The following is a 15,265-nucleotide window of genomic DNA, read 5'->3' on the forward strand; positions in this document are numbered from 1 at the left end:
AAGAGAAAATAAAGCCAGTGAGCTGTAGGACCTCTGGTTTTTGAACCAATTATCCATCCCATGGTCAAGGACTGGTTGTTTTATATTGTGGTTCCCCATCTTCCCGCTAAACAACAGCTGATTTGTCTCATCCAAACTCAGAGTTGCCTCAGCAGACATTATCTGAAAACCTAAAATTGGAGAAAAATGTAGACAGTAGAACAATAGAATTATTCCTTGGTTAATATCATTTTGTTTTGGGAAAGCCAGAAATGTTTCTTTTCCAAGGAATGAGCAACAATGATAAGAGATGTAATTAATGTACTGTATTTGTGTCGAGCCAAAGCTCACTTTCTATCTCTGAAAGAACAATTTTGATTTTCATTGTTTAAAAACACACGAGGAGCCAGGCCAGGCGCAGTGGCTCATGCTGCAAATCAGGCTATTTGAGATGTGGAGATCAGGAGGATCACATTTCCAGGCCAGCCTCGGCAAAAAATTAGCAAGACAAATAAGCCTGGTGCCCGGATATTGATACCTGCCTGTCATCCCAGCTATGTGAGAAGCCGTAGGTAAGAGGGTAGAGGCCAGCTCCAGGAAAAATGCCAGACCATATCTAAAAAAACAATCAAAGCAAAAAAAAAAAATATCCAGTAACATGGCTTGAAAATTTGCCTGGCAAGCACAAGGCCCTGAGTTAAGAGGCCCCGAGTTCAAAGCTTGACAACACCCAACAACAATCAAAATCACCATTTGGATAGTATTCATAATCTAGCCATTTAATAATCGAGTCATTTCCCTCCACAGGATGTTTTCGTTTCAGTACATGAGCTGTAAAATACAAGTGACTACTAAGTCACTTATAGAGTTTGTAGCATAATAAATTCTAGCTTAGCTTAGGAAAACTCTCAACAGAGACCACAAGTTACTACACTATGAGGATCAGAACAAATGTGACTCATCCACAGGGTCAGATTGTGTTTACTAAATAAATACTATCATGGGATTCAAAGGAAAAATCTTAGTGTGGCCTATCAAAGATTGAGTTTTCGAAATGATTCAGAGCATTTTCCTTAAAGTTCAACTTTTGCAATGTTTTTCTTGAAGGTTTTCTTTCTTCTTTTGCTCTTTTTCCTTGGAGTCAATTTCCAGCATTTGCTGGGAACAGAGGAGTGAAGGCTAAAGTATTCCACAACATACTCAACCCAAGTCTTTATAGCAAACATTTTTGGAATGGCTTTAGGAACACTTCCCTTTGTCTAATGCTCCCTAGCTTTGTTTCGGATGACGTGCAGGGGGTTTATCCTCTTCTTCTGTTTATATAGTGCACTTCTGAAAGAACATTTCCATTCTCAAGGGAGTGGTTGGCCCATGGAGGATAATTTCATCTTGCCTTTCTGCTGTAGTTGGCTGAGACTGACACCATTTTCTCATACCCCATACCCAATACCCTTCCCAGGCTCTGGTAACCACTATTCTCTTCTATCCTCTATTGAAAGAATCTCATGGGGACCGAGGAGACAATTGATAGAATAAGACAAAAATATCTTCAGCATCTGTAACTATGAAAAAACTAGCATTTAGATGATTTACGCTCCATTTAAAACTGGTGCTAAAAAGATGAACAGCCTAATAAAAAAATGAAAAAATGGCTTGACAGATACAATGCTACAGAACAGGAACAATAATGACCAGTGTACATTCAAAAAGATCGTCGATTTCATGAGAAATGAAAGTCTAACAATGAAGTATTTATACATATCCACAGGACTGGCAAAAACTGAGGACTCTGAAGGAGGCTATATTTTTTACTGGAATATGGAATAACAGGAACTCTTAAAAGGCATCTGGTCAAAGTATAAATGGGTACAATAACTGGAAAAAATAGTCATTATTGACTGATGTTGAAAAAGTGCATATCTTGTGACCTAGCAGTTCTACTTTTTGGCACATACTTAACCCCTGCATTGTGTAATGCAGTAGCCACCAGCCACATGTGGTTCATGATTCCATGACATGTGTCTAGACTTCACTGAAATACGCTCTCAGCTCCAAATGCCCAGAGTTTGAAGATTTGCTATAAAAATATTTAAGACATTTCATTTAACTTTATTGCAAAATATTGATTGTATCTTAACATAACAAGTATTTTGAGCCAGGAATTGGTGACTCATGCTAGTAATCCTAGCTACTCAGGAGGCTGAGATCTGAGGATCGTGGTTCAAAGCCAGTCCAGGCAGGAAAGACCACCAGACTCATCTCCAATTAGCCTCCAGAAAACCAGAAGTGGCACTGTGGCTCAAAGTGGTAGAATGCTAGCGTTGATTGAAATTGCTCAGGGACAATCTCTAGGCCCTGATTCAAGCCCTACAATTGACAAAAGAAAAAAAATTGTTGAATATATTGGTGTAAGTAAAATATAGTGTTAAAAATTAACTTCTCTTTACTTTTAGTTTTTAAATGAAAGCAGTGTAAGATTTATGTTCGATCTGTGCCCCTAATATGCAATCATCTTGCTCATCTTTTGGACAATGTTGCTCTAGGATATCTTACAAGTAGACACCAGAAGATGGAGAAGATCTCAAATAGCAGCACTGTTTGAGTTAGAAATAACCCAAATATTGGGGATGGGTACCAGTGCGCCAAGCAGGAAGGTGAATTAAGGTTGTGATCCATGTACTTTATTTGTATGTATGAAAATAGGACAAAGAAACCTGTTGAAATTGTTTCAGAAGGGGAAGTAGGTAAGGGAGAGTGACAGAGGGAGTAATTTTGACTGGGGTACATTGTATACCTATCTGGAAATATCACAATGAAACTTCCTTGTATAGTAAACATATGCTAATTAATTGGTTTTAAAAATAGACCAGGTGCTGCTGGCTCAGGTCTATAATCCTAGTTATTTAGGAGACTGAGATCTGAGGATTAAGGTTTGAAGCCAGCTTTGGCAGAAAAGGCTGTGAGACTCTTATCTCCAATTAACCACCAAAAATGGAGTTGTGGCTCAAGTATTAGAGTGCTAGCCTTGAGCTCAAAAGTTCAGGGTCAGCATCTAGTCCCTGAATTCAAGCCCCAGAACTGGGGTGCGCGCACGCACACACACACACACACACACACACACACACACACACACACACACACACACACACACACACACACACACACACACACACACACACACACACACACACCCAAATGTTCATTTTGCAGAGAATGGAGAAATATATTATGTCATATTAACTTTAACGATAATGAATGCTATTTCGTGATAATAAATGAAGACTGTTTCTTATGCATATCATATTAAGGGCATGAGTTAAGTTGCAATGGATACTTAGTGTATGGATACTTAGTGTAGGAGTCTATGTCTTTTAATTTCAAATTAAGTGCAACTTTGGAAGTATTGCAATTTAGGGATATGTCAAAGAGAAAGGGAGGTGGGAAAAGAAGGGAAGATATGGAAGGCCTTATCTTCAGCAAAGTCTATTCACTATGTTTTAAAAAATCCAACTGCTGAATAATGGACTTGGGGAAAGGGTTGATAGCAAGTCCCTTTTTTTCTACCCTCTATCAGATTAATAATCAACATTTCCTTCTCTTTTTCCTTTGCCAATTGGAAAGTATAGATATATTACTTAATGGGTACCTTAATTTTTTAAGGTTATGTTTAAATTATTTGATACTTCCAAGTTAATTCTTGCTAACCAAGACAATGACTTTATCATGGATAATGGTGTACAGAACACCCCTTTTACATTCTTGTACTTGTTGTAAAGTTTTATTACACTTTTCCATAGTTAACCTGGACAGGAAGTATCGTGGACCACAAGGTAGGTTACAGGATAGGGATGAGTCTTGTGATCTCCCAGTAGCCCCCAAAAGATCTTACTATCTTTCCACATGTCTACACTGGGGGGCCAAGCCCTGTGGGGGACATACTCGAATCATATGTAAGCTGTAGAATAGTCCAAAGCATTTATACTTCTCATTTACCTAACAGGTTTAAAGATTAAGTGAAATAATAAATATGAAAGAGTGTAGGCTAATTCCTGGCACATAGAGATGAGCAAATGTGCAGATGTTGGAGAGTGGTTACATGCTGTCAGAATAGATGATTTTCCAAATCATTTGCAGATCTTTTCCCATGCTAGGAACATTTGTGTTAGATTGGGTTCTTTGGAAGAGACTGAGTCAGAGTTGCATGTGGGAGGTTTATTGTGGAAGGAGCTCCACAAGTATGAACTCTAGAAGGCAGATGTGTAATAGGACTGCAAAGGAGCCTCAGCTGATCCTATAAGGAGCTCTGGTGCTAGGAAAGCACATCAGATCATCTGAAGGCAAGGCAAGGCAAACGATTGGCTCTTGGTGGGCCTCCTCAACCAGTCTTTGTCTCTGGGTTGTTCTATTAGAGGATAACTTATCCTTCCTTGGCCAAAGCAATCTTCTTTGACCAAGAAGAAGTTTCAGATAGGACTCAGTTACGAACCACCAGTAGGTGGTACTACCAACAACTTGGGAATGGAGTACTGGTTTTAAAGAGCACCATAGTATTTGCCACAGACCTCATGTTGCCTGGGTCTACTTGCTACCATGTCTGGGTCCACTTTGCCAGCATTCTGGTTTGTCTCGTTTCCCAGGGAACCTAAGTGAGAAGTACTAGTGTTGCTCTAGTTAATAGCACAGCAGATATGGCTCCTCATCATGCTCTTCCTTTGTTGATTTTTGCCAGCATCTCTGCTGGTCCAGAAGGCTTACTGGATGAGATTTCCCATATCCTTACCGCCTTTGGGCTCTTGAGTCCTGTTTCTCAGGGCGTGGCTTCATTCTTTGCCCATTTACTTTTAAATCTGGACATGGGAGCCCCAGGAGATGCTGTAGTGGATCCCTTGAACTGCTGTCATGTAGAAAATGTCCTTTCTCCTCCAGATGATCATGGCCGCTCCCTCTGCTAGGGCCTCCATTGCCGCCCCCTCCTCCTGCTCCCCCCACCACTCCCCGATAACTCTCAGGCTTTTTACCTTGGACTGAGAGCACTCTTGGCTTCTTCTGTCCCAAGAACTTCAGTCTTGGACTCTGCCCTACTACTAGCATCCCTGGGTCTCCAGTCTGCAGGAGATTAGAGAACAGTTTCCTAATACATTTCTTCTACATGCACATTCACATCAATGTGGGTGTACACTGGCTCTGCCTTCTTAGAGAAACTTAACACACAGAGGAAGAGGAGGGAGAGGAGTAGGTGCAGCACAGGGGATTTGTAGGGCAATGAGCCTATTCTGCACACTAGTGAATGAGACCTGGTGGGTTCATGTGCACATGTTAAAGCACTCATGTGTCCCGTAGAAGAGCAGAACAGAGTGTGAATTCCAAGCTATATAAATACCTATAGTACATGATAAAGTGTTCACATTGATTCAAGTGTAACATTAGTGGAAGTTGTGATTGACAGGGAAGGGGATATTAGAGAGCTCTGCATTATTTCTTCAATTTCTCTGTTATTAAATTCTATTAATTTTAATTTTAAAAGGGGAGGGAGAATGGGCATTCATTTCTATTCCAGAAACATTCATTTCTTTTTGGTACCAGTCCTAGGGCTTGAACTCAGGACTTGGATGCTGTTTCCAAACCTTTTCTTCTCTCAGCCACTTAGGACACAGCTCCACGTCTGGCTTTTTGGTGGTTAATTGGAGATAAGAGTCCAATGGAGTTTCTTGCCCAGACTGGCTTCCAACTGTGATCCTCAGATCTCAGCCTCCCCAGTAGCTAGGATTATAGGATTATGGTTTAGCTGCAGAAGGGGAGCTCAGCAAGCAGAGGAGAGACTTCCTTATCACCAGCTGAGTGAAACCCATTCGGGCATTTGTGTCCTGGATCAGAACACAAATCTTCAAATAAGCAGGTGCTTTCTTTCTGGGTGCATTAATAGGTATCACCACAGCCTGACTGAATTCTAGGTTCTTGCTGTCTCTGTAATGAGCCATGACACAAGAGTTATGTGTTGCTATATATATTTATACGATGGCAGGAGATCAAATGTCCTGTCACAGAATATTTGACAAACAAATGAGGAAAATTGGAGTTGTTTTTTGGTGATGATTGCCAGTGCTGGCATCTACTTTTATTTTTCCTCCCAAGTCAAAATCCAAAGGACTTGACCTCAACTGACATAAAATGTGGAAGAATGTGAGTGCACTGAAACATTATCTAGTAGGTTGACAAAGTTAATGAATTTTCAGAGGGATCCTGAAGTGCCACCAAGTGAGAGTCTGCATTTTTGAAGGTTGGCTCAAAGGCAATGAGAAATGAGAACTTGTTAATTATCTCTAGTTTGAGGCAGCGTTTTACCCCAGAGCTATGCCTTGCCTCAAACTCTCCTGAGTGTGGGAATTCTAGGAACACCATCTTGCGCCTCCCCCCCCAAATAAAGATATTTTGAAAAGAAAATTTTATTTTTTATTTTTTGCCAGTCATGGTGCCTGAACTCTGGGCCTGGGCACTGTCCCTCAGCTCTTCAGCTCAAGGCTAGTGCTCTACCACTTGAGCCACAGCACCACTTCCAGCTTTTTCTGCTTATGTGGTGCTGAGGAATCAAACCCAGGGCCTCATGCATGCAAGGCAAGCACTCTACCACTGAGCCACCTTCCCAGCTGAAAAGAGCCCCTCAAGGTGCTGATTAAACCACTAGAATGCTGTGTAAGTCATCAGACACAGCAATAACAGAGAAGTCTCCAGGGTCCATTCAGAGCCAGTGTTGGTTCAGTAGCTCTGTCTGGGGCATGCAACTGTTTGAGAAGTGGAATGTCAGGAAGTGAAATCAAGTCCGTCTGGCTCTGCAGGACTTATTCTCTGTGGAGATTCTACCACTGGGGAAGACAGAACAGACACCAGCTCTATAAGAAATGCTCCTCATACTTAATTCCATCCAGAGTGGAGAGGACCATCTAGAAAACTTAATCTGCAGAAAATACATGCCTATTTGAAGTGAGAACAGAAATTTCCCTCCCTAGAGAGATAATTTAAAAAATTATCTTTAAGTAGTTGTATAAAGGCATTTAAATTCAGGATATCCATTTATGAGTACAATGTATTCCGATCAATATCACCCCTTCCATCGTTCTCCCCAATTCTTCTCAACCTCACCCATTCCCTGACTGTAATTCACCCACCTTTCCTCCTGGAGAGATAATTGGGACCCTGAAGCATGAATTTGTTCACTGGCTGTCAGAGCTCCATCATCTTTGCCATCATTTAGTGTAAGAGGAATTGAACAGAATCCAGTGCTGTTTCTGCACTCAGGTGAATGGGAATGTTTCTGTTCATCTCATCTACGAACCATTCTTCAGATTTGCATAATGTATTTTTCTCCACATGAACTTGGGTAGAAGTTCAACTTATCCTTAATTTCAAACTCATCTTTTAAAGCATTACAGGTATCCTGTACATGTTTTAGAACACTAAGCCAAAACCTATGAACTTGGAATTCTGCACCATTGGACTGATACCCATGGGGAAAAAAGTGACAAGGTGCTTGTATTTTAAAAAAAGAAGTTGTGTTCACTGTGTACATCTCTCCCCCTCTTTTAGATTCCTTTCTCCAAACACTGTGAAGGCCACTGAGCTTCTTAGTGTGGGAAATGTCACCTTGCAACTATATAATCAGATGTTTCTTTTAGGTTACATAGCTATTTATTTCTTTGTGTTTTGCCTTGCCATTGGAGCCTAATTTCTAGTTCTGATCTGCAGATTTCATAAAGATTTGGAGGAATGAAATTATTTCCATATGAATGCTTCAGATATAATAGGAAATTAAAAATTAATTCCTTCAAGTAAAACAAAACACCCCCCCCAGTAGCAATATCCTCTTGACATGTATTTTACATCTTAACATATTAACAAACTTATGTAGCAAGAGTTTAAAATACAACTTTTTCTCATGATTTTAGCAGTAGTACTATGTATTAAAAAAGACAGGAAGGGAAGGAAGGGAGTATGGCTGAAGAGGCTTGCTTGATTACTCTTGGGAGTACACAGATTCAGAAGGAGCTAGTCATCAGTGATTGACAGGCCTCTTGACTTACGACCTCTCCATGCAAAGAAAGCGAATTGTTTCCTGCACTTGCCGCATTTTTATTACTTTAAAAATGTTTTGCAAGAATGTAAACTGCTTTATTACACAATAGAACGTCTTATGAGTTACATCTATATTAATGTTTATAAGAAACTCCCAACTGAAGATGCTGGATGAAGCAGCAAATAGACACAATTAATCTAGTATCTTTTAACAGAGTTATACTTGGAGTTGTTTAGTGACAGGCCAGATTTTTGTCAGCTGCTACTATTGCTTTACAAACACACTGTGAAATGGCACTAGGAAATGAAAATGTTGCATAGCTTTGATCTCTAAAAATTAAAATAAAAGGTCCTAAGTTAAGCAGAGAAAGGAAGACTAGACATAACTTAGCAACAATTTGAATAACAGCAGAAAAATAAGAGAGTTCAAAGATCACACCAGGTGGAAATATGGTTAAACATGTTTAGATGCAATTAACTTTGGGAGTGGGGTGTGGTGGTCATGATAAATGTAACACAATTTTGTTTAGAATAACAAACATCTGTTTAGCATAGACAGATCTATACCTTGGTATTCAGTGGTTTGTAATTATAACATTGATCTTGATTACAAGGTGTGGAGAGGGCAAAGGTGTTATTCTGATTGCTTTATAGGTAAAGGATAACTCTGCGACATGCAGACAAAAATGGAACTTTGGATGAACACTTACACCTCTCAAACTCTCTTTCAGTCAGCAACTGATAACTGATCTTCCTCCAGGCCATTGATGATTCTTTTGTTTATTCAACCAAAAGTAATGAAGCAGTATTCAAGAGTATTTGAAAGCAATTTCATGAGAAAGTTGATTGTTCACACAAGCAGTATATAGAACTTTCACAATACATTTAGCATTTTTTCCCCATGTGTAGTACTTTCCTGGTTTTATTTATTACACTTCAGTATAGTTGGAATTTATTTTGGTTCAGGGAGTAGGGCTCCAAGGTTTTCTTTTTCCTTTCAAATTACTAACTGATTATCTAAAAAATCATGTATTAAGAATGCAATTGAAAACTATATTTGTGCCCAGAGCTTTAAAAATGAATATTAATGAAAACTTGGAAAAATTATAGCATGTCTTTCTGTTTACAGGTGGTTTTATTCCACTTAAGATGGATTCAAGTCTTAATGAGGCCTCAAAAGAAATAAATTCTGGAACTAGAAAGAGACACTCTTCTACTGACAAAAATTATAAATGGAGGAGCTGAATTGATGTAGCTAAGAGAAATGAACTGACTTGTACCAGAAATAGAGAAAGAACATGTCCACAGAGGAATTTTTTTTGTGTGTGTGTCAGGTCGTGGGACCTGAACTCTGGGCCTGGGCACTGTCCCTCAGCTCTTCAGCTCAAGGCTAGCGCTCTACCACTTGAGCCACAGCACCACTTCCGGCTTTTTTCTTTTTGCTTATGTGGTGCTGAGGAATTGAACCCAGGGCCTCATGCATGCAAGGCAAGCACTCTACCACTGAGCCACCTTCCCAGCCCAGAAGAATATTTCTAGTCTTTCTTGGGCAGCTGCAAGCCGTGTGACCCTGCTATGTATAGAGAAGCAGTAAGCCTTTTGCTTGGATGGCCAAAGAGAATCTTAACTGATAAAGCACATCTTCTGCCTATATTTTTCTGCCTTTACTTTCTTTTTTGGTCAGCATCAGAATTGGAATTTAGGTCTTCAAGCTCTTGCTTGGCTTTTTCTGCTCATAGCTTGTGCTCTATTCTTATTTCCAAATAACCAACAAGAAGCTAGATTGGAAGTATGACTCAAATGATAGAGCACAAGCTCATTTGAGTCATACTTCCAATCTAGCTTCTTGTTGGTTATTTGGAAATAAGAATTTTGTGGATTTGCCCATACAGGCTGGCTTGTACTGTGATTCTCAGATCTTAGCCTCCTAAGTAACTAGGATTATGGCTGTGACCCTTTGGTTTTTGGATCTGCCTTCAACTTTTTATTTTACTTTTTTTTTTTTTTTATCTCTGTCAGTCGTGGGGCCTAAACTCTGGGCCTGGGCGCTGTCCCTCAGCTCTTCAGCTCAAGGCTAGCACTCTACCACTTGAGCCACAGTGCCACTTCCGGCTTTTTCTGCTTATGTGGTGCTGAGGAATCAAACTGTGGGCCTCATGCATGCAAGGCAAGCGCTCTACCACCTCCCCAGCCCCTCTTTTCTTAATTTTGTAAGATACACATTGAAATTTTGACTGCATGGTCCCGTCTTCTCGCCATTTGTATAGCACTTTCCCTTTGGCCCTACCCCAACCTTTCAAGTACCTGTTTCTTGGTGTTTATTTTGTTGAACTTTTGTCTTTCTAAGGAATTTCAGTATTTTGAATTCTCCCTTGAATCTATCACATTTCAGTCAGTCCACCAGTATATTTAAATTTTTAAATGGATTTACTAATATGTTTATAAGCTAATGCTAGCTTCCACATAGGATGGAAAACATGCAACCTTTGTCTCGGGGTTTCTCCAGGTCTTTCCATTTCTTTACAAATAATATCATCCTTTTAAATGGATGAGTAAAATTCTATTACACACACACACACACACACACACACACACACACACACACACATCCATTTGTCCATTGGGGCATCTGTGCTGTTTCCATACCTTGGTGATGGGTGAATAGTGCAGCAATAAACATGGTTGGGATAGTGCTTTTTTGTATCCTAGATTTTAATCTTTTGGATAAATGCCCAGGAGTGGGATTGCTGGATCATAGGATAGCTCTATGTTTAGTTATTTGAGGAACCTCCATACTGCTTTCCAGAGTTGTTGAACAAGTTCACCAACAGTGTATTAGGAATCTTATTCCCTTTTGGCCACATCCTCACTAGCATCTGTTATAGTTTGTTTTCTTGATAATGGTCAACTTCACCAACTTTGGTGAAGTGGAAAATCAGTGTTGCTTTGATTTGTGTTTCCTCTATGGCCAGAGGTGTTGAGTATTTCTTCACATGTCTATTGGCCATTTAACACATGGAAATTGTTGATATATTTGAAAATTATTACTATAAATATAGAATACTTTGGAGAGATAAAGAAGAAATAATAATCTAGGTGGTTTAGTGGAGGCTATAAAATGATTTGAGAAATGTGAATCAATGTACAGTTATGCTGTGATCTATATGCTAAGTACTTGAACAATATGCACTTTATTTTCATAACAAATAAACAAATAACCAGTAAAACAGCTGATTTTAGGAATTTATTATTATTTTTTTAAAAAAGCAACTTCCAGGGTTTGACATTGTACAGGTTCAGTCCCGTCTCCTACAGCATGGTGCAGTGATAACTGATTCTTTTTATAGCAATGACAAAGATGTACAAAAGATCCACAACAGAACTATCACAGAACAACAAGAAGAGTTAGAAGAGTTTAATGTTAAGTGTATTCAAAAATCATATTCTAATTCTTTTAAACTGGTTATCCAAGTATGATGATATGCAGAGCTCAGATAACTAGAAAAGGCAATTGCTAGAAAACGCCATCCCCACCTGGTGAGCATTAACAGGCTTTTTACTGCATCTATCTTTATATAGTTTGTGAACTAATTCAACCCATTCCACACAGCATTGACTTTTTAAAAAAATTGCATTCACACAGGGCTGAGAGTGTTGCCTACCATCTTATTATCTCTGTAGTTCTTTGTTGAAGCTCCCACCCCATCTGATAGTGTTTGCAATTTAGCAAATTAGCAATTTAGCAAATTTAGCATTTCAACATCATCTTTGACCATTTGAATGGCATCTACAGGGAGGTTACCTATAGCAAGTTATCCAAAACTATGAACTAATTCATCACCAACTCTGTCCTTAACCTCAGTAAAAGAGGTGTTTGTGTCCCACTGAAGAATAAACCAAGCTGCAGTTAAGAAACTTTGTGAAAAAGTTGCCAACGGAGGGGACCACAGTTCTTAGCAATTGTTATCAATGCTGTGCAAAAAAAGGGTCTCGTCATTTCCATAACTATTCATACATTTATAAAGGCAATACAGTCATGGGAAAAACCAACAAGCACAGCTTGGTAGAAAAACCTGCCATGAAATATCACTGGCTTTATAATAATTTACTACACCTGTTCTTTGTATTCACACTGGATAGGAAATGTTTCCACCTAACACATGGAATATGAATATATACAACAAAAAATTTGGCTTTCATTTAAAAAAAAACTTCATAAGGACAATAACATGAGGGTTAATTTTTTTTTTTTGGTGCAGTTTCCTAATCACAATCACATCTCCCCTGGTCATTTACAGCAAAAGACATTGAACTGATAGATTTTCTTCTAAACCAGTTAAAGAATTGTCCTGCCTTTAAGTCTACCATGAAAGTATTACCTTGTTCACACAGTGACTTCTCCTTCCTAAGGGATGGTATGATGGGCCAGTTTTAAGGACAAATCCTGTTAATCCTTTTCAAAATGATCCACGTCTGCAGTTCCCTATCTCATCAAAACACTTCAGCACAGCACCTTGGAAACTGCACAGGGCTCTGATTGACGTGCTGTTGGGATATTGGACGTTGTGTTCTCATTGGATGCCCGCCAGCTTGTGGCACATGAATCTCGGCATCATTGTCTATTGAGTCATGTGGGGTGGGTGGACTGTTTTGTACTGCCAGCAGTCAAAACAGTTGCTATGGGCCCGGTGAGCCTGAGAAACCCACTCTCTTAAGAAATGGTTTCCTGGGGATCAGCAATGTCACGGAGGAGAGCTGAGACTAAAGAAGAAGCCCTGTGTTCTGAAAGCAGACAGTGTGGCAGGGATGGATGAGGGGGAGGGAGGCTGCTTTCCTAAGTCTTGAAAACCATCTCTGACCTCAGCTTTCCGAGAAAGCTGGGGATTCTCTGGAAGGCAGCCATGAGAGAAGGGCAGGGCCTGAGGCACATTTGGAGAAGTGTCAAGCTTGGCAGTTGGCACTGCAGACCAGTGCCCATGGTCCCCAACTGAGGCACTTTTCTAGGGCTATTTTCCCTTGAATATATCTTTTATGCTGGTAGCCTTCCCCATCTCCTCCCTGACAATTCCTACTTGTGTTTGCCTTTTTTAAGGTAACGATTGCAAATTGTGTTACTTTCTTTCTCTCAATTCTGACCAATGAAGAGTCAGTTTTTAGGGTTGTAATTTGAGAAAGATGGTTGGAAATAAAAACACTATTGATTTTAATGGGGAATAATGCTGTGATTGATTAGTAATGTCTGTCACAGACACAAAAATGGGTGTTTATGGAACATATGCCACATCTTAATATCTCTTTTCTAAGCAAGGGGAGGGAAGTAGGTTAGCTTGATGGGTTCTTGAGGAATCTTTAAAAACCATATCCCCAAACATCAAGTTTGTATTAATTTTATATTCTGCTTTGTTCCAGAAAGGATTTAAGAATTTGAAGGTGGTTGAGACAGGAATTGTAGGCTTGTGGAAAGTTGAGGGGGGAGACCATTTCAAACAAGGTGGTACATTGCCTTTGTCAATGACCACTGTTTTTACCCCTAGGTGGTAAAGCTCAGTGTTTATAAAGTGATTGCAGGACTTACCGATGAAACAGACTCAGAGCCCCATGTATAGTGGGAGTTTCAAGCAGAACCTTTCTGTATGGCATATCTTGTATACTCCCCCTTGCTTAGTAGATGATAACATTGGGGTGTATGTTGAAAAGCTAAGGGGAAATACATTTGTATCTACACATATGCCATTTTCAGGGTTAATCAGAGAACCTGGAGATAGTTTTCTTATGTCTGTACCATTGTCTCTTACCTTCACTTAGAAATCTCTGGTGTACAACTTTATCGAGAAAGAATACAATAATTCATAATGTGTGTTAGGTATTAAGGATGCTATTTTATGAAGATCAAGTTGTATTTGTCTCTGGAAAACAGCACCAATCACTTATCTCAAGTGATTTAAACCAACGTTAAACCTTGAGTTTTTTTTTTTCAAGGATAATCATGAACAGATTGCTTTGGACAATCCCATGGTCTGTTGGACTTAGGGGAGGATGTGTGACCAAAGCCAGCCACCTCTAGCAGCTGATGGTCTCTGGGCTTTAGAAATTGTCTGATGCTTTCACGAATACTTCCCTGTCAAAGCACGTGACTGATTTCACTTACACATCAACATGGCAACATACCTTTCCCATCAGTAAACTCCCGCTCCCTTCCTCACTTAGAAACGGAGAGACTTTTAAAAGCAAACGAGGCATTTTTTAAAATCTATCTGACAATCCAAGGAGAACATCCTTTTGGATACCTGTTTGAAACTGAGTTTCTTGCCACCCTGTGGACTCTCAAACTTTTCCAAAATCATCAGTAAAGATTTCCACCTTCCAGGGTGAGGGTTCTTTTTGTTTCCCAGCCACAGGTCCACGTCAAGTCACTGTGTTGGAGTGGAGGGAAGATGGCATCCATAAAACTGGCAATGTCATTTCTTACCTGACTCTGCTTTCCACTCATAGGGAACTGATTTTCTTCCTGGTCTTCACGAGACACAAGCCCATTGGGAACATCTTGGCAGTTTTGCTGTGTCTGGAACCTTCCAGAGATGATGGGCTATAAATGTGACTATAGTTGCCTCAAAAATTTGTCCTCAGGCAAGTCAAACTTTCCCTTTCTTTCGGCTGATCACAATCATCAGTATTTTGGTACTGCCAACCAATTCTTAAAGTATGTGAACATCAGTGGGCTTAATCACCACTCGCCCCTCTAGCTGGAAAGACTTGTTCTAATGGTGCAAAGGGGCCTCCTTCCCGAAGTTTCTGAGACAGCCCAGAACACAGACTTTTGAGTTCTAGACAGAAGGCCTTGGAGGAGGCCGGGAGGGGGGTGGTGCCCTGTTAGGAGGTGGAGCCTGAGGAGGAGGGGGAAGGGTGGAAGGAGGGGAGGGGATTAGAGGGGTGGGAGCACTGGGGGGTGGGGGAGGGCAGTGGGGGGCAGGAGGTGGGGGGGTGTAGATGGGAGCAGGGGGTGGGGAGGTGGTATGGTAGGCATTGTTGAGGGGGTACTTGGCTGGTTGATTGTTCTTGACTCTGGTGAAGTTGATACAGCGTCCCTAGAAGAAAATCAGAGAAAGAAACATGAGCTTGTGAGTGGCAGGTGGGAGGGTGGCGCGCAGTAGACCTGATGTTGGGGGCTGATACTCCTGGTACACGCAGCATCTGATCTCAGCTTTGCGTGTCGTCCCCC

The 15,265-nt window shown here is 40.4% G+C and overlaps 1 protein-coding gene across 1 annotated transcript in view; it reads right to left on the minus strand.

Moving 5' to 3' along the window:
- Positions 1-11,277: 11,277 nt before the first annotated feature.
- The window catches only part of Antxr1 (ANTXR cell adhesion molecule 1), a 213,392-nt gene continuing 209,404 nt past the window's right edge, over positions 11,278-15,265 (minus strand). The window contains exon 18 of the mRNA XM_070004483.1: positions 11,278-15,131. Coding sequence (XP_069860584.1) covers positions 14,871-15,131 — 261 coding nt within the window. The 3' untranslated portion in view covers positions 11,278-14,870. The remainder of the gene's footprint in view (positions 15,132-15,265) is intronic.

Source organism: Dipodomys merriami, unplaced genomic scaffold (genome assembly GCF_024711535.1).
Source record: "Dipodomys merriami isolate MVZ:Mamm:240054 unplaced genomic scaffold, mDipMer1.0.p SCAF_63, whole genome shotgun sequence".
Taxonomy (NCBI): domain Eukaryota; kingdom Metazoa; phylum Chordata; class Mammalia; order Rodentia; family Heteromyidae; genus Dipodomys; species Dipodomys merriami.